This window comes from Gossypium hirsutum, chromosome D12 (assembly GCF_007990345.1).
Source record: "Gossypium hirsutum isolate 1008001.06 chromosome D12, Gossypium_hirsutum_v2.1, whole genome shotgun sequence".
Taxonomy (NCBI): Eukaryota; Viridiplantae; Streptophyta; class Magnoliopsida; order Malvales; family Malvaceae; genus Gossypium; species Gossypium hirsutum.
Window position 1 is genome coordinate 7219252 of NC_053448.1, and position 27057 is coordinate 7246308.

The 27057-nt window shown below is 32.3% G+C and overlaps 3 protein-coding genes across 5 annotated transcripts; 1 reads left to right on the plus strand and 2 right to left on the minus strand.

Moving 5' to 3' along the window:
- Positions 1-3146: 3146 nt before the first annotated feature.
- LOC107947429 (uncharacterized) lies at positions 3147-4550 on the plus strand. The gene has a single exon (XM_016882092.2). The coding sequence runs from the start codon at positions 3342-3344 to the stop codon at positions 4305-4307; it is 966 nt and encodes a 321-aa protein (XP_016737581.2). The 5' UTR covers positions 3147-3341; the 3' UTR covers positions 4308-4550.
- A 6115-nt stretch (positions 4551-10665) lies between these two features.
- On the minus strand, positions 10666-15070 carry LOC107945226 (uncharacterized). Of its 2 annotated transcripts, XR_005922299.1 has the most exons (5): positions 13925-15070; positions 13648-13842; positions 13449-13534; positions 11701-12556; positions 10666-11022 (listed from the first exon to the last, which is right to left on the minus strand). XR_005922299.1 is itself a non-coding variant. In XM_041108351.1 (4 exons), exons 1-4 carry the CDS (start codon positions 14000-14002, stop codon positions 10977-10979), a joined length of 405 nt encoding a protein of 134 aa, XP_040964285.1. In that variant the 5' UTR covers positions 14003-15070; the 3' UTR covers positions 10666-10976. The 2 variants fall into 2 exon arrangements, 1 of the variants encoding a protein (XP_040964285.1); XM_041108351.1 differs by lacking the exon at positions 11701-12556.
- Positions 15071-15711: 641 nt separating this feature from the next.
- On the minus strand, positions 15712-19012 carry LOC107945225 (peroxisomal 2,4-dienoyl-CoA reductase [(3E)-enoyl-CoA-producing]). Of its 2 annotated transcripts, XR_001696461.2 has the most exons (6): positions 18442-18955; positions 17997-18156; positions 17665-17834; positions 17354-17573; positions 16773-17009; positions 15712-16516 (listed from the first exon to the last, which is right to left on the minus strand). XR_001696461.2 is itself a non-coding variant. In XM_016879126.2 (5 exons), the coding sequence occupies exons 1-5, from the start codon at positions 18625-18627 to the stop codon at positions 16855-16857; spliced, it is 891 nt and encodes a 296-aa protein (XP_016734615.1). In that variant the 5' UTR covers positions 18628-19012; the 3' UTR covers positions 16715-16854. The 2 variants fall into 2 exon arrangements, 1 of the variants encoding a protein (XP_016734615.1); XM_016879126.2 differs by lacking the exon at positions 15712-16516 and having other exon boundaries at positions 16715-17009; positions 18442-19012.
- Positions 19013-27057: the final 8045 nt, after the last annotated feature.

Here is a 27057-nt window from a genome sequence, read left to right on the forward strand (position 1 = left end):
CTTGAATCACTACTCACTTTTGGTAAAATTATCATTTAGTCCATCGTATTTCTCCACTTATTCAATTTGGTCATTACAAACCAATTTCATGTCATAAGAAATTGGATTATTTTCACTTTTGGTCCTTAAATTTTCTCATATTTATGCTTCAACCCCGCAAATTTTGAATAATTATACTTGGACCTCAAAACTTTTTACATCTTTACGATTTAGTCCTTACTTTAATTTAGTATACCACAACATACTTCTGAATTTAACTTTCTTTGATACTCCTCAAATTTCGCTTTTATCACTTTCATTTTCGTATTTTACTCCATGACACTCAATTCTCATTTAATATTACATTAATAGCATAACAATTTTAGGGGTGTTACATATCCAATGATGAACAAGTTATGAATAGGTATCGTCATATGATAAGAACACTCTGAGGATTTGAAATGAAAATGGTGTCGACTGCGTAATAGTTGAGGAAAGAATCTGACCACAAGGTCTAATAAGTTATGGGAAACCATTGGAGTAGCTAAATTGAAGGAACTAATGCTTTGGAATGACACATGGTACATCATTTTCTGCTCTACTTGTCTTATTGTTTTAGTCTATCACATGAGTTGGTAAGTGATGAAATAATGACAATGTTATTAGGAATCTAGAGGAATGAAACTTTCTTAAGGAGGGGATAATTGTAACACCCCAAAATTTTTAATACAATAAGTGACATTATTCTAGGACCGAAGATAGTAAAAATTTGAGAAAATTTGGAAAATGAGTCTGGTGGAGACTTTTTATGAATGAAAAATTGATATTGAAGTTAGAAATCAATGAAAAGAATTGTGGAAGCAAAAAAAATAACAAAAGGACCAAATTACAAATTCTAAAAAGTTAGAGGATTAAAATGTAAATTTAACAAATTGAGAAAATGTGAATGATTTTTGCTTATTTGGCATAAGAATAATTCTCGATATGTATTATTGTAATGAAAATCACTTTTAGACTAAATTAGAACAGATTTGATAGTACAGTGACTGAGTTGTAATTTTTCCATTTTTATCGAAGGAAGCGCATTGATTTAATTTTTACCGCCCATGGACTCATAATAAAGACTATATGTGATTTATGAATTTTGGACTTGATAAATATCTATTTGGTGTAAAGAAAATTGGTTAAGGAGTGAAAAAGAGGCAAAATGATAATTTCACCACATAAGGACATTTTAGTATTTTCATGTGAATATTATATTTGAAATATTGAAAATAATAATAATATATTAAAATTTATTGGATCAATTTTGGATCATTGGATAAATTTAAAACGGAGGATCTTAATGTAGACGACAGTTTAAAGAAGTTGACTTAGTATTTTTTTTATATGGGTTAAAAAATGGGAAAAGGATGGAAAATTCATCCTCTTCTTCTTCTTGCTGTCGTCCAGCCCTTGTGGAAGAGGGGACATTTTCTCTCTTCATTTTCTTGCTTTCTTCTTCCATCTCTTCCAAACCTCAACCCCTAAACGTTGATTTCTTGATGAAATCAAGTAGATTTATTTCAACCTAATTTCCTTGTCACTTCCACCATTCAAGCTGAAATATAATTTTTTTTTCCTTTGTACAAATCGTGACATGTTGAGGAATTTATAAAAGATTAAAACCTCAAACATAAAATTTTAAAATCTAAATTAAACTCTAAACCTTAAACCTACTAGTGCCAAAATCATGTTATATTAAGTCAAATCCGTATCGATGTAAGTACAAGATTTCTAAAGAAATCTTTGAAAAAAGGCCTGATCTTAACACCAATTGATACTGAATTCATTATTGTAGTATTGTCAATAAATGTCACAAATGATCAAATTTAGATTCCTTTAAGCATATGGTAAAATAAGCTAAATTTCGACACTTATGGACATGGAAATTAAAAGGGTTAATATGTAGTTTGTCCCTTGAACTTGTCCAAAAATGCCTAGTTAGTACTTAAACTTGTATTCTACCACCCAGGTTGGACCTCTACACTAACATTGTTAACTTGTGCTGACATGTCACTAATAGCCAATCCGGTGGTGACACGTGGTAGCCTCTCAATATGCCATGTAGTGGACATAAATTTAAAAAATAAATATATTTAAAAACATATAAATTAATAAAAATGTATAATTTTTCCACATCAAGAATGAACCTAAATATACGTTTGTCTATATATATTTGAATTTGAACACCCATTTTTTCATATTCATTCTAGATGTATTTTTTAGTAAGTTTATATATTTTTTACTTTCTTCATAAAATATAAGCTTTTAGGTTGTTATTATTTTAAATATTTATAAAATATAAATATATAAACTTATAAAACTATAAAATATATGCAATTAAAAATATATAAAAAGCTATAATATTTTGAAATTTATATAAAAATTTATAAAAAAATAAAAATTTATAAATATACAAATATGTAAAAGACTAAAAAGTTATAATTATTTAAAAGTATATATAAATATATAAAACAATTAAAAAGCACGTCTACAATGAATATGGACAAACGATTCTTCAGATGCATTTGAATCTAAACAAACATCTATTTAGGTTTATTCTTGATGTAAAATTTTTTAATATTCTTTTATTAATTTATAATTTTTAAAATTTTAAAATTTTTAATTTTAAGATAATAAATAAATAACCTAATATTTTATTAAAAAAATAAACTTACTAAAAAATACATGTGAAATGAATCTAGATAAATGGGTGATGCATCAGGACAACCATTGTCCAAATTTATTTTTAATGTGACAAAAATTATATCATTCATTAATTTATATATTTTTAAATTTCTTTTATCTTTTTAATTTAAGTTTGCCACTTGGCATATTGATAGATTACCACATGTCACAATTAAATTAACTATCATTGAGTAGATAAAAATTAATTGTATATACTAATGAAATACTTTTAAATAAGTTGAAAAGATAACTAAATAATTTTAGAAAAAATTCAAAAAAGGCAAACCAAAGTAAAACAATATTTGTCAGTAGACCTCAACATTGTCCACGGATGTCGAGATCGTTCAACATTTTTAAAAAAATCCTACAACAAATGGGAAAAAATAGCAAAATTCCAATAATAAAAAAAAAGGGGAGTATTACAGGACAGCGGCGATTATATTGTATTCTATCAGACTCATGGCTCATGCAATGAATAACACAGAAATGAAACAAAAAATCGTTGGAAATCAACAAAGTACTCTCAAATAGCCAATTGACGGATATGGTTACTAGCTTTTGTTTCCAAGCTTTCATCTTCCCCAATCTCCAACCCCATATTACAATTCTGTGGAATTCCCTAAGAAGACATCATGGATCTGGCCCCAGAAGAGCTTCAATTCTTGTCCATACCCTACATCCTCAGTGAATCAATTTCTATCCCTCAAAGATCCCCTAAAGCCTTCAATCTCATAACCGTAGCTCTCATTTTTCCTCTATCTTTTGCCATTTTAGCTCACTCGCTTTTCACCCACCCAATCTTAAATCAACTTGAATCCCACCCATTAGCTGACCCTGCCCAAACGCATCACGAGTGGACACTCCTTTTGACCTTCCAGTTCTTTTACCTCATCTTCCTCTTTGCCTTCTCTCTTTTATCCACAGCTGCCGTTGTTTTCACAGTGGCGTCCCTTTACACGTCAAAGCCTGTCTCTTTCTCTTTGACGATCTCAGCCATACCCAAGGTTTTTAAGCGCCTTTTTACAACCTTCGCATGGATTGCTCTCTTGATGTTCGTTTACGATGCCTCGTTGATTGCCTTCTTGTTCATGTTCTTCATTGCCGTTGATACCCAGAACATTGTTTTATCCTTCTTGGCATTCATGGTAATTTTAGTGCTCTTCTTGGGTGTTCACGTTTACATCACGGCGCTATGGCATTTGGCCAGTGTGGTATCGGTGCTTGAACCCATTTACGGGCTTGCAGCAATGAAGAAGAGTTACGAGTTGTTGAAAGGGAGGATTAATATGGCTTTCATTTTGGTTTTGGGGTATTTGGCAATTTGTGGTGTGATTGGGGGCATCTTTGGATCCTTGGTGGTGCATGGAGGGGAAAGTTATGGGGTTTTTTGGAGAACTGTGGTGGGGGGATTTTTGGTAGGAGTTTTGGTAATAGTGAATCTTGTTGGCTTGTTGGTGCAGAGCTTGTTTTACTATGTTTGTAAGAGTTATCATCATCAGGGAATCGATAAGAGTGCTTTGCAGGATCATTTGGGTGGGTATCTCGGAGAGTATGTGCCTCTCAGGTGTAGCATTCAAATGGAAAACTTCGATGCTTGATTTGTCAAGTCAGATTTAGTGTATTCTATGAATTGATGTTGATACCAGATACTATTCTCTACCCTAAACCCATTACAACTCTTTTAACATATTTGTTCCCTTTTATACTTGTTTTGCAATGAAAAAGTTTTAGCATTGTGACTCTTTTGATGTTATATGTATATACGGTAGCTGAATGATGGATGCTATCGTTCGTTCTAACAGTTAACCTCTCCTTATTTATGTTATTGAGAATCGATCAGCTTTAGAGTTGATGATTAGTGTTGGATTGCCTGAATTCATAAAATTGTAGATCTCTTACGGTCAAGTAATGGGGGCACTTGCTTCCTAATTTTCCTTTATAATTTGTAGTTTGTTTAAGCTGATAGGTCACCGAGGCAATTTGCATTTCCATAGTCATTGATCATCTTGTACCATTGACATATTCCCCATTTAAACCCTAGTTGTTTATTTTGATTGAAATGCATCGTCATTTTCACCAAATAACGGTAAGCACGAGCTAATTTTAACGGAGTTCAATGTGTCCAAAAACAGAAGAAAAATGAGAAAGTCCAAAAACTTCATTTAAGTGTAGTAGAGGCTTCTCAAGAACATCTTAAGATTCTTAACATGAGTGCACCTTGAATGCTTAATTATAAATGCCGCTTTGGTTGAAGATGTTTTTCTTTCCATTTCGTTTAAGATGCGATATGAATGATCCCTTTTGGAATTATTTGCCTTTTTCTTTTGTCTTTTGGAGTTTTTGGTTATAATAATCTTTAAGTTTGTCTCAACAATTGCCAACTTTTTGAATGTGGAGTGTGAGTGGTTACTGTGGTAACGGTGAATTTAGATATTATGGTGATGAGATTGAGTGTTTAAATTAAGGATGAGAAGTTTTTATATTCAATCGCAACGATAACGTTAAGATGATAATTAAAATCGACTATTAAAAATATTAAATTAAAAAATATGTTGTATTATGAATACTTAAAATTTTATAAAATATTTATTAATTATATTTTATCTATTTTTTTACTCATATATCTACTTATTGATGATTATTTATTAATTTTATTGTATAAATTATTACAAATATAAAAATATGTAATATATAATAACAATAACAAACAAATAAATAAATATTTAACTTTTTAATCGAAAAAACCCTCCAAGCCTAAAAGATTTAGAGACCCCCACCCATACCTTTTAAAATTGAAAAGAAAATAAATATAATTAATAGGAAAAATTAGATTAAAATGCTGTTTTTATTTTTTAATTATGCTTTGGCCCCTTTTTTTTAATTAGGGAAATAGCTCGATTTTAGGAGAGAGAGAAAAAAAGCACGTCCAGCTGAGCGCATTTTCTGCATAGGTGGCAAGAAAGCTCGCTCACATGGATGCGTTTTCCCTCAACGGTAAAAAAGTAACGGCTTTTTGAACGTTGTCGCGCCAACGATAAAAAATCTAAAAGGGCCAATGGTAACTTTTTTTACCCTATAAATACCCCCCAAATTTCATTTTTTTCATTCACATCTTCTCTCCACTCTCAAATTCTCTCAACTCTCTCATTTTAAATTTTTCGATATTTTTATTTTAAAAAATATATATTTTTAATTATCTCATATTTTATTCGTTTAAATCGATTTCTCACGAATGATCGTCTCTCTAATCCGCTTTGACGACAAACATATTTTCACTGGTCAAGCAGCAATGGTAACACGAAATTTTAAATTTTTTTATTTTCAGTTATTTTTAATTTAATTATTTTTTTTAATTTGAAATTTTTTGTGTAAATAGGCAAATGATCGTGTACTAGAAGGTTTCATTCATAATATGGGAAAGCCTGCGATCCCTGAAATTTGTGGCCATTTGCAAGAGGTTGGATTCCAACATGTGTCTCACATGATTGGGGGCTACAAAGTCGATCTTACACTAATCAGCGCTTTGGTGGAAAGATGGAGGCTCGAAACACACACTTTCCACCTTCCATGCGACGAGTGTACAATCACACTTGAGGACGTAACGCTACAACTCGATCTGCTGGTGGATGGGTCAGTGACCATGGAGTGAAAAGTAATTTTTAGAGTCCTGTGTTAAGCATATAGCACATTCTTCAATAGAAGAAGCAGTGGATGGACCAGAATTGGATGTGTGAGTTCCAGAAGAGGATGTTTCAACTTCTATATGTGGGAGGATATCTCATACTAAGCTCTCTCTTATGCAATAGCTCAGTAAAGAGTTCATTCTTTGACTCCTAGTATGAGTGTGAAAAGGCAGTCAAGCAAGGAAGGACAGTGCGATAACAAGCGATTTGTGATCAATAATCCACCGGATTCAATACCAATCAATGATGGATCCTCAACTTATACAGTTGAATTTGGGTATGAAAGAAAGGAAACGAGCTATTGCAAGCACTAGCGGTAAGGGCACTTCTTCCTTCTATTCATCAAAATCAGAAGCTTTTTCTACGCTCCAAGAAATTGTATAACTTGGACAAAATATTCACTTCGGCTTCCATGATCCACAAATTATTCACAGTGAATGTTGACCAGACTCTTGACTTGCTAGGTGCGTGCTAATGGATCACCCTTCTTGGCCCGGGTAGCCATTCTTCTATGTTATAGTCCTCTGCCTACTCTCGATAGCCTCAGGATATTCACACTTAGCAGCAGCGAGGTACGTAGTCACTTTAGCGAAGCTTAAGGAGGAGTGTTAGCGATGGAAAGGGTAAGGTTATGAAGCATTCTATTCTAAAAGCATTCCAACTCGGTTTTCAAATTGAAAGAAAGAGCCGTACAGGTACAAGCGTGGTCGCTAAACTCCTCAAGTGCACTTTTAGGTCATTTCGAGTAAAACTGGTTGGAGGATAATTTCGACGAGCTCCTTAAAGACCGAACGAAGGAGGACATAAAATAATACGCTTGAGCATTCATCATAAGGTTAATCGGGGGCATTTTAATGCTTGACAAATCTCAAAATTTGGTGCACGTAAGGTGACTACTACATCTAGTGGACTTCAATGAGTATGAAAAACTAAGTTGGGGATCTCCCATCTTGTCCACGTCGAGAGATGTGCCGAGCCCCAATACCGAATATGATATCGATGGATTGTTGCCTGCTTCTGCTACAGTCATAGGCCTTGTGGCAACTACCGTTTCTATATCCCAAAGTGACTGGCCCATACATAATCCCGTTGGTAATGAGATAAACATCATTTATTAATAAATACGTAGTTTGTATAGTAAATTTTTTTTATTTATTATACGTTTTAACTAACATATCGCTTGTACAGGTAGAACAATGAGTTGAGTTACGTGAGACTGCTCGAGGTTAGTTACTTATTCTTTTGAACATATATTAATTACATTATGATTTGTAAAAAAAAAAATCGTACATAACAATATTTACAATTCTACTTTTCAGTTTGAATGGATGCAGTACGTCGACACCGATATCATATATTGCATCACGCTAAAAATGTTGACCAATTAGGAGATGTGGTATGCCAAGGTGATGTTTGGTAGTGTACGCAACAGTGGAAATGCACGAATCAAACTGAACGATGTAGCAGCTCGGGTGGCGGCAACAAATTTTGCCGCCACTACGAGACCTGAATGTAACACCCCAAAATAAAGCATAGGAGTTTTAAGGGTATTTTAGGAATTTTAGCCTTAGAGTGTTCTGAATTTTTGCGACATGGTATATCAGTAATGTTTTTGTCTATGGTTTTTAAAAAATCAAGTCAATTTTTGAAAAAGTGTTTAAAATATCATTAATTTTGAAATAAGGATTTATTTGTAAAAGGGTTTAAATTGTCAATTTTTAAAAGGTAATTAAACCAAAATTTAATTTTCACCCTCTTTTCCCCCTTTATATTCACAAAACCCATGTAAGTCTTCTCCATCCTTTATGGTTGTCTTCCCTTGTTTTCCAAGCTATTCTCATTCAAGTTTTGGTTCCCAAACTCCAATATTTTTATTTCTATCATTCCCCAAGTCAATTACCTTCATAAATATTCAAGAAAACACTAAAAAACTCCATAGATTTCATCATCTTCTTCGTGTCTGGATTTCCAGGTTTTCTAAAAAAGTTATTTTTCTTCCAACTAAGGTAACCATTCATCTTTCTATTAAGGGTAAATTACACCAACAGTTACTCAACTTTGGGGTAGCCAAGAAAACAGTCACCTAGGTTTCATTTCAGTCACTCAACTTTTAAAAAATAACAAAAAAATCACCAACGTTATAAAAAAGTGACAAAACACTCACTAATTAATAGTTTTCGTTAGTGTCTTAACAAGACCGCTGATGTGGCAAGTTAATTGGTTGATGTGGCCAGTTAACTTGCTACGTTTGATGTCCACAGTTGAAACCCACCCAATTTAAGAAGAAATTGAAAAAAAAACTTAATAATAGAGAAGAAGGAGAAAAAGAAAAACCCAATTTTTTCTGTTGCGTTCTATTTTTCGGAGAAAGAAAATTTAAGAAAAATAGATTTTTTTGCTGCTTAACCTAATTATTTATCTTTAGGGTTTGAAATTTAAAAAATCGAATGATTTTCTAGGGTTTGAAATTTGAATATGATTTCTAGTAAGAACTTTAAATTTGTTGCAAAATTCTGGAAAATTTCATGTTGATTTTGGTTGTAATTTGATGTGTTGAAGGGATTTAAGGATGGGAAAGAGGAAATCAAGAGCAAAGCCTACTCCTAAGAAGCGAATGGATAAGCTTGATATCGTTTTCAGTTGTCCTTTTGTAACCATGGCACCGGTGTCGAATGCCGCCTGTAAGTATAAATTTCAAACCTTAGCAAATCATTCGATGCTTTCTTCTTCTTCTTTTTCTTCTTTGTTATTAAGGGGTTTTTTTCAATTTCTTCTTAATTTGGATGGGTTTCACTATGGACATCCAACGTGGTAAGTTAACCAGCCTCATCAGCTAGTTAACTTGCCACATCAGCGATTCCGTTGAGACACTAACAAAAACTGTTAATTAGTGACTGTTTTGTCACTTTTTTATAACGTTAGTAGCTGTTTTGTTATTTTTTAAAATTTGAGTGACTAAAATGAAACTTATGTAATTGTTTTGTCACTTTTTGATAATGTTAGTGACTGTTTTGTTATTTTTTAAAAAGTTGAGTGACTAAAATGAAACCTAGGTGACTGTTTTGTTAGCTACCCCAAAGTTGAATGATTGTTGGTGTAATTTACCCTTCTATTAATTTTAAATGTTATTTAGTCTTTAAAAATAAATTTTTAGCCATTAAATCGCATGTTTTGAATAAAACACGAAAATTTAGTTGTTAATGGTGGATTTCGGGATTTTGAGTAAAAACGTGATTTCAAAGTGTTTTTCAACTTGTTTTGACATGATTAGAAAGTTTCTAAACTTACTTTAAAGTTTCGTTAAAAATTTCTTTAGTTTTAATGAGTTTTCGAAAAATAGCCGTAAAACATGTTGAAAAAGTCGATACTATGAATTGAGTATTATATTGTAGTTTAAAGGTTGGAAATTAGTCGTAGTTGAATAATTAGTTGAATGAAACTTGTTTTAGGCAAAAAGATTAAGTGTAGATCGAGATATTTGGATTTCAAGTCGATTATGTTAAAGGTTTCGGCTACATGAGAACATAACTTAGGCTTAGATTAATGATTGCTTGTGGTGAGTCCTTAGCTGATTTTTGAATGTATTGTTGTGTAAATTATTATTGTGTTGAAGCTTCGGATTCTTTACGACCTTCTACGAGTAGAGATAAAAACAAGGAATAGCAAGTTTGGGCTTTCAACTTTCAAGCAAAAGCATGGTGAGTGTTTGAAATAATTGCTTGTGGACATAATTCAATGCGATATTTGGGAATTTAGTAGTAGCCCCTATTCTAAATTCCGAGTGTAAGCTTTCTAGTACTTAAGCTTCGCCCTTTCCCTATAATTTAGGGCTTCGCCCTTTTACCAATACCAAAATTTTTTTCATAATTTTGACCTTTTTTATACAATTCAAGTTCAATCTCACACAACCATATACACAGGCTACACTACACTACACTACCACACAGGGAAACCTATGAATCAAACATTGTATCGAGCATTGATGAACCCACTTCAGCAAATGGGCCTACTACTTGGGTTCAATTCTTACCTATTTAATCTAATTGAATATTTGAAAAATAATATCAAAACAAAAATAATATATCCATTAATATGACGCATAATTGTGCTCATTTCAACTCTTCAATTTTTTTAATTGTGGCCAGATGAAAGTGAAGAAAAGTATGATTGGAGGGGGAAAAGTGGATAAACTGAGTACATATGTAACTAAATTTAACATCAAATGTTAAAGTAAATCAACTGCTAGTTGCAAACAGAAGAAACGAGAGCAATGTACAAAGACAAAGCAAACAAGACAATGCACAATATTGGCAATTTAAGGTATATGTTCAGCATAACAATAACTAGTTTACTTTTAACTTCTGTTGTTTTCAAGTCACCATATTTTGTTTATTCAACCTTAGACACACAACAGAAAAAAGGTTTGATAAGTTCTAAGTTTAACATACCAAACATGAAACGACGTAGATTAGCAGTACTTAATAACAAAACGGCAATGCTGAAAGATAACACGCGCTTAATTGTCACACACTTCTAGTTCTTAACATTTGGAGCAGCTGCACCGAGGAAGCTTACCATAGTCATTCAGATGTCAGCTTTGCTTTCCTCCCTCTCTCTTCCTACTATTTCACTGCATGAGCAAAAGGCAGAAATATCAAACACAATGAATCTCCTGATACTAGTAGAAATGCAGTTCACTGCTCTTGCGCATATGGATCATTAACTTATATCTAAAGGGTGTAAATTCAGTTGTCACAAAAGGGAATAATTAATTTTTGAAACAATAATTTCAAAGGGAGTTCAAGACTTCAAGAGGGTGTCCTCAAATATATATATGCATGCATGCATATATTACTGTCTCTTTGGTCCTCTTCTACAGGCAGTTACTTCCAGAAACTGCAGTTCTAATTTATACATAGCCAAGAATATATGCAACTAAGGTCAAACACTTATACCATAACTGCAGAATCATTTGAAAAAGGATTTTCTATTGGGAAATGATTGGCATCAATTATTCGAACAGGATGATGATTCAGGGCATGGGATCAAATTTTCCAAGAGATTAGGACTGAAATGATTCAAGGACTGGTTCCTGGTATTATCTATGCCATTGCTTCAACAGTTCAGGTAAGCACCAAGGAGCAAAGTAGCCGGAGTAAACTATAACATGGAAAAAAGTATTCCTCCTCCTCAACAAAAAAGAACCCATTCCTTCCAATATCAGGTACAGAGGCTTTATGATTCAAGAAGAGTTAAAACTGTCTATTTACAAATTAATTAATGAATGAGTGAATGAAACATGTAGCACTTTTTTAGACTGGCTGTGAGTTAAAAAGCCCCATCATAGTCATTCAGATGTCAGCTTTGCTTTCCTCCCTCTCTCTTCCTACTATTTCACTGCATGAGCAAAAGGCAGAAATATCAAACACAATGAATCTCCTGATACTAGTAGAAATGCAGTTCACTGCTCTTGCGCATATGGATCATTAACTTATATCTAAAGGGTGTAAATTCAGTTGTCACAAAAGGGAATAATTAATTTTTGAAACAATAATTTCAAAGGGAGTTCAAGACTTCAAGAGGGTGTCCTCAAATATATATATGCATGCATGCATATATTACTGTCTCTTTGGTCCTCTTCTACAGGCAGTTACTCCCAGAAACTGCAGTTCTAATTTATACATAGCCAAGAATATATGCAACTAAGGTCAAACACTTATACCATAACTGCAGAATCATTTGAAAAAGGATTTTCTATTGGGAAATGATTGGCATCAATTATTCGAACAGGATGATGATTCAGGGCATGGGATCAAATTTTCCAAGAGATTAGGACTGAAATGATTCAAGGACTGGTTCCTGGTATTATCTATGCCATTGCTTCAACAGTTCAGGTAAGCACCAAGGAGCAAAGTAGCCGGAGTAAACTATAACATGGAAAAAAGTATTCCTCCTCCTCAACAAAAAAGAACCCATTCCTTCCAATATCAGGTACAGAGGCTTTATGATTCAAGAAGAGTTAAAACTGTCTATTTACAAATTAATTAATGAATGAGTGAATGAAACATGTAGCACTTTTTTAGACTGGCTGTGAGTTAAAAAGCCCCATCATAGTCATTCAGATGTCAGCTTTGCTTTCCTCCCTCTCTCTTCCTACTATTTCACTGCATGAGCAAAAGGCAGAAATATCAAACACAATGAATCTCCTGATACTAGTAGAAATGCAGTTCACTGCTCTTGCGCATATGGATCATTAACTTATATCTAAAGGGTGTAAATTCAGTTGTCACAAAAGGGAATAATTAATTTTTGAAACAATAATTTCAAAGGGAGTTCAAGACTTCAAGAGGGTGTCCTCAAATATATATATGCATGCATGCATATATTACTGTCTCTTTGGTCCTCTTCTACAGGCAGTTACTCCCAGAAACTGCAGTTCTAATTTATACATAGCCAAGAATATATGCAACTAAGGTCAAACACTTATACCATAACTGCAGAATCATTTGAAAAAGGATTTTCTATTGGGAAATGATTGGCATCAATTATTCGAACAGGATGATGATTCAGGGCATGGGATCAAATTTTCCAAGAGATTAGGACTGAAATGATTCAAGGACTGGTTCCTGGTATTATCTATGCCATTGCTTCAACAGTTCAGGTAAGCACCAAGGAGCAAAGTAGCCGGAGTAAACTATAACATGGAAAAAAGTATTCCTCCTCCTCAACAAAAAAGAACCCATTCCTTCCAATATCAGGTACAGGGGCTTTATGATTCAAGAAGAGTTAAAACTGTCTATTTACAAATTAATTAATGAATGAGTGAATGAAACATGTAGCACTTTTTTAGACTGGCTGTGAGTTAAAAAGCCCCATCAGTTCCAATATATCAAATGATAATCCCATTCATTTGGTCCCTGTGAAGTGCGGTTGGGAGCTCCTCATCATGCTTATAAGGCTTTTGTGTCTTTCTTAATACAATTTAACAAATTACCCATAAAAACATATACAGATTCAATGTCAGATTTATAATGAATTAGTGGTTAAGAAACCAACCGGAGCATTTCAGTGAGAGTGGCAGCGGTATTCAACTCGCCGGCTTCCCTTGCTTTCAGTATGCGGAACATAAGAGCAAGTTTAACCTGTCAACAACCCATCACATGGTTAAAGCTGCCCTAAGATCTAAGGAAGAGCCTTGCTAATGAAATCCTTCCCCCAATTTGTAATATACTAAAGAAAAAGGAGCAAGTTTAACCTGAGTTCTGGCACTTTGCTGGATTATGAGCCTAGTTTCCCTCTTCAATTCCTCGCACTCGGATTCGATGATTCCGAATTTTTCTTTAACTTGCCTTTGCCCTTCCCTGATATTCTTTTGTTCCTCGCTTATTTCTTCCATTTCAGATTTCAATCTTTTGAAGCTTTCCTCCATGTTCTTCATCCCTTTCCTCCCCTGATCCCCATATCAATTGTAAATTAGCAAGATATGGCAACGAAAATTAGCAAAAAGAGCAACCGAAAAAGATTATAATTACATGCTTGGCTTTGGATTTGAGACGCCTCTTGCTTAGCGCAGAAGCCTGAAGACGGCTACGTAAAGAGAATGGAGCCATAGTTTCAGAGGCAAAAGTTTTTCCTCCTTAAAACCTTAAAACTTAATATATGCAAATATTTCCTCCTTCACCATATATAATCGAAGACAAATTTGTTTCCTCCTCTGTCGATAACGCACGATATTGGTCGATAAGCGGACGCAATCGCGCGTTTTACCATTATTAGTAGAAAAAAGGAACATGGCCCCGCATGCTAAAGTAAGCTCGCTCGCTCGCTCGCGCGATATACATCCATTAGCGCGATAATGGATACTACATCTAATAATTTATTTTTTTATTATACTTTTTATTTTTATTATACTTTTTAGTAACATTAATAATTTATTTAATACTTTTTTTTAATTTTTAAATATTAAAAAATTAATTGTTGATGTGTCATTTATGTGTCAGAAGTGAGAATACTACAACCAAGGATAGGAATTAAGGCGGTATTCACAAGTATACGTGTCAAGTTGAAATATAGTTTTAGAACGAAATATGGAAGTACTCCAAAGATCGTACCCTAGGGAGGCGAGACTAAACTAATATTAATTTCTACGCTAATGGGTCTAGTTAGTAGTTTTATTAAACTATATTACGATTAATTATAGGGTGATGAGAAAAACTATTCTATATAAAAATAAGATTTGAAATCTAACCCTTACCAATTGTAACTACTACCACTAATCAGAGTGGTAAATCATTGCTTGCACACTTAAGTAACCAACTAAACAAGTCATTCAGTTACCTAAACTTATCAAGCTGTCATTTACATTACTCTAGTTAAATCAACTAAGTCTAATTGAACTCTAGCGATGCTCACCGAGCCATTGTTTCCATATAAAGAAATCTTATTGCACCAACCGCCAAACCCTATAGTTCATCAACATTAGAGTTCGTCAAATGGCAAATTCCATCAAGGATGGCATACTGAAAAATTCATGAAACATACCAATCCAACACTTAAGCTGATAATTCACCATACATATCTAAGATACATGGTAGTGTGTACCTTGCCAAGGTGCCCCTTTACACTTTTCAAGTATACTAGTGTCGCGCATTATATATTATAAATCATTACTGACACCTATCTTGAGTTTCATAGGAATAAGAATTGGACAATGCTAAAGCACATATTTCTATAAAAAAAAAACTAGGATTTGCTTCAAAGGCAAGCTTGACCCTATTATAGATTTGCTTTTAAAGTGAGCGTGGATCATTAGAAAACTTTACCTTCAAGGTGAGCTTCACTCTATTACAATTTTGCCTTCAAGGTTTACAATTTTGCCTTCAAGGTGAGCTTCGCTCTATTACAACTTTACTTTCAAGGCAAGTTCAAAAAACCTTTACTTTCAAGGTGAGCTCCACTACACTTAGTCTTTTAAGGTATACTTGGACTTCTTAGATACTTAGCATTCAAGGTATACTTCCCTTTCTTACTTAGTTCGTCAAGAATCTACTAAAGCTTCATGCTTAAACTACTCAATCATTCTACTTCATTAAAAAAATTACTTTGCTTCCTAAAGCACTCAAGGTACAAAATGAGATAACACAGCCTCACCAAGCACTCAACTTTTGAAGGGTTATTGCACGCTAATTATGGTATAGCCTTTCTAGACATAACCCACCTTCTCGAGCACTTAAACTTCTAGGGACAAAGCCTCTTCAAGATTGTTGAGCTTTTTTATTTTGGTAAAAATCATTTCCAGGAGCACCTTGGATGTTTATACTTGCCTTTAAGGTTTCATGCATTCATACTTCGAGTGTTACAATTTGCCTTTAAGGTCTCACACAAGTTTCACAAAAGTAATTGAATCATTAACACACAAGAATTTCCACATTTTTTTCAAAAAGAGATATAACGACATTTTCCTAAATCAATTACATCTCGCCTATGACACATTGATCTCCCTGACATTCTTTATCTTAGGAAAGGTCACTTTATGACCTTACTTCCGATTGGAAAGAGATGTTACACATATCCCAAGCTTTGTCAAGACTCCACCTCCACCAAATAAGCAACCTTTGCCAAGATTCCACCTATAAGAAAACCTTGCCAAGATTCCACCAATCTTCATGCCCCACCTAGAACCAAGTCCACAACAAGTTCAATCACTCCAGTATTACTACTATCACTCACCACTGAACCCCATCACATAAAGTCACATAATCAAACTAAGAAGGCACCCATTTTATATGATAAGCCCACCAACCAGAGAAGCCACGTAGCATATAAGTATTCCCCTTATACACTCCTCAAACTTCACAACTCGATTGCTTTTTGTTCTACCTCCCCCCCCCCCCTCCTCTTACAGCTAAGCTTCTTCCAAGCTCTCCACAATCTCTCCTCCTTGAACTCAATTACTTGCAACTCTTGGCCCATTGGATAAACCACCTCTGACCTCTTGCCACATTTTGTATCAACACATAGCATCAGCTTATCCCGCTGCCATTCACAGCTTATATGCCAAAAGGTTACAAAGGGTTCCCTTTCGGTAACAAAACTCAATCCCTTGGGTCGAAAAAGTAACAAACCTACCCATAGTACCAACGACAACATATCAACTAAACAAAATAATCACCGAAAGCAACATTCAACTAATTAGGGAAATACAGAAAATAACATGCTAAAATAAAAACAAATGAATTTTCCCTGCATAAAATAATTTTTTTTAAAAAATCCTTTTTCTGATATTGAGAGAACAAACCATACGATCACAGAAGAGGAAAGGAGAAAAAAAGAAAGCTATTATCATGGGTTCTTTCTTAGCTAATAAAAGCCAATTCTTACCAATAATAAACATATATCCATAGTAGCTTAATAGCCAAACTGAACAGAATAGCCTTAACAACAAAAACATCATAAAGAATTATCATAATTTGCTCTTTGGTAACCCAGTTGGTGCAACCCTAGACCTTGTCTCCTGTCTTCTAGACAGTTGCCTGACAGCATCTTTCGACAACAAACGGGGTGTGCTCAACCATTGTCCTCCATCAACAACCAAGACTGTTCCATTCACAAATTTCCCTTCAAGCATTCAAAAGATGCAATGCATTGTGTTAGCACACAACTGGAAGGAAACAAAGACTATTGAGGTTTATCCCTCATTATGTTCACAAACTTTTTATTTGTTTTTTTTATATCAGCAAGTATGAATATTGGCAAATAGTCACAAACTGGCTCTCCGTTTACACCCAACTTTTCCTTATTAAACTTAATTGCTTATCAAATGCTGCTTTCGTTCAGACTAAAGGTGTAAAAGAGTTTAAACAGAAAGAGAATAAAGTCTCCTAAGGTTGCATAAGGAAAGTTGCAGTTCAAGTAAACAAGTTAATGGCCGTACAACTGAAAAACGAGACAAAACTACAAACCTGCATCAGATGCAAGATAGAGAGCAGCCATTGCAATATCCCATTTCTCCCCAAATGAGTACAAAGGTTTCTCTTTAATCTTGCTCAGTACCTCCTCAGGTGCAAGTTTACTGACACCAGCAGTGTCCTCGATAGCCCCCGGTGCAATCCCATTGATTAGAATGCCATTATCTTCACCCCATTCCAATGCCAAGCTTCTGGTAATGCTATCGATAGCTGCCTGGTGGGAGCACAGCATATGGCAGCTGAATCTGATTTTAAAAGAATCCAAAGTACAACGTTTAACAAGCTTGCCAGCTGATTTTACTAACCTTGGCTGCCGATGCATGAATTTGGTACCATGTTGCTCCATAATGTAAAGTTGCAGTTATGTTTATTATTGTTCCACCAGTGGAAGGGTCCTTCCCTAGTCCCCCTTTCTTAAGATATTTGAGAGCCTCATGACACATTATAAAAGTTCCAATAGAATCTATATCAATGACTGCAACAACAACAATAAAAAGAAATAAAGAATTAAGTAACATCTAAATGCCTTGTTTGGACAAAATCGAATCATCAAATCTGAAATACAAGATATGTTAACACTGTAGCACACTGACTCGAGAAATTTGCAACACAAATAAAATACAAATTTATGTACAACCTGTTCGAAAGCCATTGGGAGATAAATCCTGAGCAGGCACAAGGAAATTGCCAGCTGCGGCATTGACAAGGATGTCAAGCCTGCCAAAATGCTTAAAAGTTGATTCCACAGTTCTAGCTGCATCATCTTCTCTTCTAACATCTCCCTCAAGTCCTATGGCCTGCAATAAGTAGATCTTAAGTGCCCCCTCTGCTATAACTAAATCATCAACTCATCAAGCTAGTTAAATTTGTTCTCTTTCTATTGTATATTGTTAAATAAATAAAAAAACCAACGTTTTGGAATCAGTTCAACTAGAACACAATCCGTGATTGGAGAACATGGTTTCAACCACTTGACAGAAAAGTTGATGTTTTGAATCTCCAATAGCAAAGTCAACAAGTAATAAGAAAGGCACAGCAATGGGCTAAGGTGTATAAATAAAAAGAAGTGAAAGGACAATTACAGGGATGCCATGGGAACGAAGAACATCAACAGCAGAGTCGAGAACATGTTTGCGCCGCCCCATGATGGCAACTGAGGCTCCATGTTTCCCCAGCTGCACTGAGATCTCGAATCCAATTCCTGAGCCTCCTCCTGTTACCAAAGCTACTTTGCGTTTCAGTATATTTGCTCTGAATGGTGACTCCATTTCCTTCACTTTATTGCCTTCGTTGGTACTGACTTGTAAAACTCCAACTCTAAAATGGAGCTCCCAAGCTCGTATTGACCCTCATTTAATCTGGGTCTTCGGTAAAAACAAGGAAAACATGTATGACGCATTAAAACAATATTATAATCATTGTTTGATACCGACTTCTAAAACCCAAACTCAATATTTAGTATCATTTTGTGTTTGATGAAGACAAAGGAAAAAGGTAGTTTAGAGTTGGCTCCGAGCAATAGCAAATAGGAATGAATTTGGGTTACTCTGGACTCTTTTTAACTCTTTAAAAAACACACTTTCACGATTGGCCTTAACATCTCAACTATTTTGCACATCGACATTTCCTTTTTGTTTTGCTACCAAGTATTCTAAGTATTTTTTTATATATTATATACATACAAATATACCAATTAAATAAATACATATTAATTAAAATTATTGTGTATTTTATAGAATATAATAAATAGTATATATTATTCTGCCTTCTACTTCTATTTAAAATGTTCATTACAAATTTTAGAATATAACATCCGATTTTTTTTTTTTTTTGAAAATATGATTCTTTTTAAGAAGAATATTAATAGAATTGCGAAATTAATTTTTTTTCCCAAAAGTATTAACAACATTTTTTTAAAATTAAAATAAATAATGAAAACATAAGTTTTAATCAACTTATTTTTAGAAAAAAATGCTAATAGAATTATAAGAATTAAAATCTGAGTGGATTTAATATAAACAATTTTTTATTAGAATTTGGATTCGAAATTGATTTACTAATTAGTTAATTAAGTGGATTTAATATTGTAATATTTTTTAATATTAGTATATTTTATATTTTATATTTTATAAATATTTAAATAGTATTTTAACAATATTTTTTACAATATATTAAAAAAGTTGCCAGTAAGTTGTATTTATTTTTTAATAGAATTTAAAATATTTTATTTCTATTTTTAAACACTTTTAATTTATCTATGAGTATTTATAAATATATTAAATAGTTTTAAATTTCATATATACTTTTTACATTTTAAATTATGTTTTTAAAAATATAAATTATATTTTTTATTCGTTTTAAAATATATTTTCTAAAAAATATTTTTAAATTTTATTTAAATATATATTTTTGTAATAAATATAATACATTTTAAATTTGTTATTTGTTTTATTTAATAATTAAAAACAATATAAATTATATATATATATATATATATACACACACACTTTTGGATTGTCTTTTAAGGCTTTGGGAGAACATTGTAACTTAAAGTAACAAAGATAATTTTATAGGTAAAATAATTTGAATCAATTTATACTTTTAAAATGTTAGAATTATTTTTTAAAAATAAATTTTAAAATATATAATATTATAAAAAATATATAAATAAAAATTTAAGTTAAATTAAATGGATAAATTATCTACTTATTTTTTTATTCAATTAAATATAATTATTATATAATTCTAAATTTTTTATCGTGATTCAATAACAAATAGTATAATTTGGTTGACCCAAGGAGGAGAAGGAAGCTTTTAAAGCCCACTGTCCAATGGGCCCCAAAATCATGTGCTCCACACACATTGGGTTGCCTTGACCCTTAAAATTAATCACAAATCTTTATTTATATATTAATATTTGAACAGACAAGGCGACTGACCCCAAATTTCTTAGATTTTAATCGCGTTTGTTAAATAATTAAATTCGGTGTGATAGTTAAGTGTCTTGAAAGTCTATTAAGGTGACTATTTGGGCTTATCTTTTAATTTTATTAATTTATTGATAAAAATGTGTTTATTGGTTGGATGATAAGGTGTCTATTCTTGTGTTTAGGTCTCTACGCAAGCAAAATGGAATTATTGTTGCTAATTCTTGGTGGTGACGCCTAGGTGGAGGAAGTTGGATGCTATTGAAATTCTAGAGGAGTTTCTTTAGGTATGATATTTGATTGTGAGTAGAGGTGTTTATGGGATGGGCCGGGCCGGGCTAAATTAAAATTTTAGGTTTATTTACTAGGCCTGGGTCCGACCCGGCCCGTCCGTATTAATTTTTATATAATTTTTAAATATATATAATACACCAAAAATACTACAAACATCAAAATAAATATTTCCCAACAAATTAAAAATAAATTTTAAAAAATATGTAGACTTAAATAACACTAAGATAAATGCAACTTAACAAACAAATGCCTCTAAAATAATAACAAAATTAACAATAAAATAAGTTTTATACAATATCCGAACAATAACAATAAAATAGTAGCAACATAATAATAAAATTGTAGTAAAATAGGGAAAAAAACAACAAAAAAATAACATTAAAAAAAAGAGCAAATTTTTTTTATCCTTTAGTAAATTTGGGTCGGGCCGGGCCCGGGCAAAAAATGCCTTACCCGAGTCCCGACTCGTTTTTTAAACGGGCATTTTTTTGTCCAATCCCAAAATTCTGCTCCCTGCTGTCGTTGTTTTCCCAAACTTCTTTCACGTTATTTTCTTGTTCTTTCTCTTCTTGTGCCATTTCCTTTTTCTTTTCTTGTCTTTTGTTTGCGATTTTATTTTTGCGTTCTATCATCATTGTTGTTCTGCATTTTGTCATGCCGTTAGTCTATCGAACAATTTTGGGTAAGTGTTCTTTACTGAGTTGTTATAAAAGACTTTGGGGTTTTGATTTGGGATTTTCCTTTGTGATGGGTTTCTATTAATGGTGAAATCTTTCGTTCTAGGAGACGTACATGTGGCATTAGACGAACCTCCAGTGAATTAAGTCTTTTAATTAGTTTGGGCTACTGTTATTCTCGTGGTAAGTATGTGTGTATGGAATTTTGGACGAAAAAAGTGGATGCAAATGGATTTAGTGTGATTAAATCGAAGTTGTAATAGTTGTGTTTTGGTGACATTTGTAGGATTCAAAGTGATTGATTGAGTGGTGAATTAGAATTAGTACCATGTGTGTGAAGCTAACTCGAAATCTCACTCAAAACTCAAGAAAATTACGAAATATGGGCTATTTTTGAAACTGTCTAGCGCCACACGACCATGTGGTAGACCGTGTGCACCATACACCCGTGTGCTAGACTGTATGTCAGGTCGTGTGAAGCTCATGGCCGTGTGTAATTAAATAACCTGTGTGGTAAATCGTGTGCACTACTCGCCCATATGGTAAGCCGTGTGCCAGACTGTATGGAGCACAAGGGCTAGGTTTTTGGACCATCTAGGCCACAAGTCCGTGTGAACCACATAGGCCTTTTGACCTAATTTTGAGGCCCAAATAGGGGCCGATTAAAGGACTCAAAAAATGAGTCCTTGGAAAAGCGTAAGTTTCAATATGCAAATATAGGTATGTGTAGGAAGCATGTTAATTATCAAAATTTGATAAGTATAAATAATTGTAGGCGTAGATAGCAACTGCAGATTTGGTTGACCCAAGGCGGAGAAGGAAGCTTTTAAAGCCCACTGTCCAATGGGCCCCAAAATCATGTGCGTAATCTTTATATATATATCACAGTGACCGGTGCCTGATAATTAATATTTGGACAGACAAGGAGACTGGGGTTGGTTAGAGATATAAGGGATTGTCGGCCACGTATCTATTGATACCACAGCAGTGTTTTGTTTTTTTAGACGATCGAGCCACGATTATTCAAATAAAATATTCTAGTATTATATTTCCTATTAATCGAATACTTCAATTTTTCTTCAACTGCAATCATGTCTTGGTGGAGACATGCTAAAACCCAACACTGAAACTAATTCACAGCGGTTGCTTCATGCTTGTCGGTATTCTATTAGTATTGTTTTATATAGCATCAATCTCCCTCCCATCACATCAATACTATCCTATAATTACTTTACACCATAGTAAGTGTCATTATACGACTAAGGGTGAGTTTGGATGGCTGTGCGTTTACCTGTAGTTAGTGTAAAAATAGCAGTGGCGGTGAAATTAGATACTATAACGATACTGTAGCATAGATAAAAAGTAAACTAAACGCACCGCACCGCACCGCACCGCACCGCACCACACCGCATCCAATCGCTCATCCAAACCCACCCTAAGTTCCCTAGCATCCATCATCACACACATAGTATACTGGGTGCTATAGCATAGTAGGGCAACTTTCACATATACAAAAAGTATAAAAATTTAGAGTAGATGAATTTAGAACATATTTTAACTAGTATAATAATAAAAAATGATAATTAATAATTAATATATTATATACTATTATTTTAGTATGTGATATAATGTTATAATGTTTAATAATCAATGTATATATATATAAATTATAAATATATTATATATATGATATGATATAACATTATATAATATAGTAGAAGGGTTAACTTTCGAATGTACAAAAGAGTATTAGAGTGTTTTTCAACCATTATAATAAGCAATAATATATAACGATAATTAATATATTATATATTACTGTTATAGTATGTGATATAGTATTACATAATGTAACAATATATTTTAAAACCATTAATACATACATATATATAACTATTAATTGTTCCAAAATCAAAACCTAATTTACCTATTGATTTGCTTGAATTGACTTGACTGGGTCGGTTAAATCGGTTTTAGTCGCTAACCATAATAGATGATACGCTATTACATAATATGATAATAATATATATATTAATTTTTATTAAACAAATTATTTTTTATGTAAAACAAACAGTTATAAATTTTTTAATTTACATCAAATTTGACACGCATGATTTATATAATGAAATATTAAATGTGACAGTTGAATCATTAAAATATTAATCGTATAAAGAGATACGAAAGAATATAGTGTAAGTGGATCCCTCTCATAGTATAACTATTACTAGGATTGTTAATACACACATGTGTATATATATATATAGGGTAAACTATATAAATAGTCAACCAATTATTAGCGTGTTTCTATTTTGGTCACTTAAGTTTAAAAATTACAATTTTAATCACTAACGTTATCGTAATTTACTATTTCGGTCACTCATTCGTTAAATCAGTAACAGAATGCTAACATGGCCGTTTCTTCATTGGCATAAAACAAAGTTAGCCTTCCAATGTTTATAAATTCTATCAATTTGGTCCTAATTCTAAAAAATTTAACAAATCTAACCCTCAACTTAACACAATATGTCAATTTAGTCTTGATTAATCTTAAAAATTCAAAAATAAAAATGGAAAAAAGTTTAAAAATACAAAAATTAAAAGTTCATTTTTTATTAAAAAATACATATAAAATTATAAATAAATGAATGCCCATTTTTTTTCTTTTTTTTTCTAACATGAAATTTATTTATTAAAACAATAAGTTTATAAATATTTTTTTTGAAAAGCCCACAAACACGATTAGACTTTTTTTTTAGTTTTAATTATAAATAATAAATTATTTATTATATGTATGGCCTTGTTATTTAGTCCTCATCAAATTTGTTGAGTGTTGGGCACCGCCGTTGCCCATAACCACGGGCATCAATAACTCTTATACCGAACTCTTTGATTTTTACATCCTTGGTCATCGTGTCATTGAACTAGAAATTGATTTTTTTTTATAATACCTTTTATATTTCAAGTTTGATTGAAGTAACAAATGATGTTTTTTTATAATACAATATAATTTAAAAATGAAACACGGTATTAAAGCTTTGACACAATATCCTTATCATATTAGAAAAACATCAACTTCATACAATAACAGAGCCAAATTTTTCGATACAAGATAATACATTTCAAAGATAAATCCTAATTCCCTAAACCCTAATTACATAAACCCATAATCTTATGCGCCTCCATCCTTCTTTGGTTTAACCTCATTACAATCATTGGAATGGAGTTGATACAATCATTCGAAAACCTACCTATATCTAAATTCCTCATCCATGGAAAATAAGGAGAATTTGGATTTCTCACACAGATATGATTACTCGTAATCAGCTAGGAAGTTCTTTTTGCACCATCTTTCCTACCTATATCTAAATTCCTCATCCATGGAAAATAAGGAGAATTTGGATTTCTCACACAGATATGATTACTCGTAATCAACTAGGAAGTTCTTTTTGCACCATCTTTTACAATGCCCTTCACAAATTCTTTGGTTAAGATCTCATGCCATTTTTTCTATTTTTCTTATTGGAAGATAACATCAACCACAGTCTATCCAACCTAACTTTATGTTCTACGTATATAAATATTTCTCGAAGAAAACGATATTTCTAAATTTCCCACCTAAGATCAGTATAACATGACTAAATTAACTCCTACATAATAAGGTTCACAACAATTATGCGGGAAACAACGTAGTCGTTGTTCGGTTCATCCTATAATTTCTTAATTTTTCTACCAAAATGTCAACAACTTCTCGTTGTTGTTCAATTCTTATCTTTTTCGCAGTTCAAATAACCCTAGCCATTTTCCTCTACACAATAAAGCATTGTCTTTATTACAATATATATCCTAACTCTAAACCATCTAACCATTTCAAACTAATCATATTTCATAAATTTTAAACCCTACTATCTCATGTCACAAAAAAAATTCACATAATGTAATTTTATTCTATTCGTAAACCATAAAACTGTAATATAATTACACTATAAAGTTTTCTTACCTTTTTTTTTCTTGGATCAGCTTGCCTCTTCTAACATCGATCCTGAGAAAAAAAAGATTACTTCCACCAATTAATACAATGATAGCCCTCTAATTATGTATAACATTTACAATTTTTTATATTATTTAATTATATTTATTTTTTTCTATACTATTTGAGAAAAAAAGTCCAAATTAACATTTATAATGTTCCATATTTTTTACTTTAATAATTACATTTTTTTTGAAAAAAAAGAGTAAACATTTACAATGGATATATCATTTACAATTTCCTATATTTTTATGTAAATTATTTTTTTACTAATTTTTTTAAAACATTTATAATTTAAATTTATCATAATAATAAACTATTTTTTACCAAATATTTAATGGCTGGTTTTCGACCTTTGGAATCTTAACCCTTTTTCTCTAAGCTAAATTATCTTCCAACAAATTTAATAACTCTCTTAACAAATAGATTTTTTTTCAACTCTATTGACTCCCTTTTTATTTTTTTTCGTTCTCTTTAATCTCAGTTTTTTTTTTATTACTACTCACAATTTCTTCTAAAAAAAATTGGGGTTTTTAAACACCCCTATATCAAGGAGAAGAGGTTTTTGTTGCTTAGGAAGCCCAAATTGGTAGCCGCCATGTTGATTTAGGCTTCTTAGGTAACAGGAAATTTATGTTGCAACACCTACACCGATATGACAAACCATTGGAAACTTAAATTAGTGTACCCTGTCCATTTTCGACACACTGGATGCATCGGTTTCAACTAAAATTGTTAGTTACCATGCCGATTTGGAGGTTCTATGTATCTCTCATATTATTTTGGTAAAAAACCCATATTATTTCGGTAATAATTTATATTTTGTATTATTCCGGAAAAAATCCAAAAATTATATAGAAAATTATATTTATTAAAAATTTATGTAAAAATAAAATGAAACTTTGATTGAAATGGTAAAATTAAAGGTTTAAAAACTATATTGTCTTAGATTCAAATCTCATTATTGATTTTATATAAAAATAAAAAACACTTACATAATAAAATAAATTAATATTCAATTGATTCGCCATATTAACTCAATCATGCATACATTGAATAAAAATAATAATAGGCATATATTGCGTGTGTTACCTGAATTCACTAGACCCACCCCTAACCTCTGTTAATAGACAAACTTTAATTAATAATGAATCAAGTCATTGTTAATCTAGAATTGATTGAAAAGCTAAAAAAAAAAGTATATTAATAAACGATATTGTAATGCTACTGTAAGTGGCCAATTTACCAATATTTTTTTTTAAATTTATTGAAATGGGCTTGATATTTTATTATTTACCGGAATGGGCCATTTTTCGATAAATCGTGTCTACGTTAGCGCGATGTCAGGGGACGTGCTAGGAAATCGCGGCCAAGTCAGCAAAGCGCGCTGACGTAGCCACGATTTTATAAAAAAATATAAAAAATTAAGTTTTTTTGGTAAATTGGCTAGTACAAATAACAAAAACAATAGCAAAAATAACAAAAAAAAGGCAGAAAAATAACAGCACCAAAACACTAGGAACAACAAGATAATTTTTATTAAAAAATAATTAATTTATTTGGGTCGGGCCCTAGCCAAAAACTTTTACTCGAGGCTCGATCCGTTTAGAAAACGGGCCTCATTTTTTATTCAAACACATTTTTCGATTTTATATTTTTATTCAATTCCTACTATTTTTTGGGCGGACCTTCGACCCAAGCTAGACAACCCGAGCCATGATCAGGTCAATAATCGGAAGTTCGTTCAATTTGTACTTTCTTGTTGATCTTTTTACC

Bases quoted from the DNA above. Each gene is read 5' to 3' on its own strand.
- LOC107947429 (XM_016882092.2), top strand. From the start codon at position 3,342: ATGGATCTGGCCCCAGAAGAGCTTCAATTCTTGTCCATACCCTACATC.
- LOC107945226 (XM_041108351.1), bottom strand. From the start codon at position 14,002: ATGGCTCCATTCTCTTTACGTAGCCGTCTTCAGGCTTCTGCGCTAAGC. The intron at 13,535-13,647 runs GTTAAACTTGCT...GGTTGTTGACAG, and splicing joins AGCAAAGTGCCAGAACTCAG to GTTAAACTTGCTCTTATGTT. The intron at 11,023-13,448 runs GTTGGTTTCTTA...TTGCTCATGCAG, and splicing joins ACTCTCACTGAAATGCTCCG to TGAAATAGTAGGAAGAGAGA.
- LOC107945225 (XM_016879126.2), bottom strand. From the start codon at position 18,627: ATGGAGTCACCATTCAGAGCAAATATACTGAAACGCAAAGTAGCTTTG. The intron at 18,157-18,441 runs GTAATTGTCCTT...TACTTATTGCAG, and splicing joins TTCGTTCCCATGGCATCCCT to GCCATAGGACTTGAGGGAGA. The intron at 17,010-17,353 runs GTTTGTAGTTTT...GAATGCTTGAAG, and splicing joins CTATCTTGCATCTGATGCAG to GGAAATTTGTGAATGGAACA.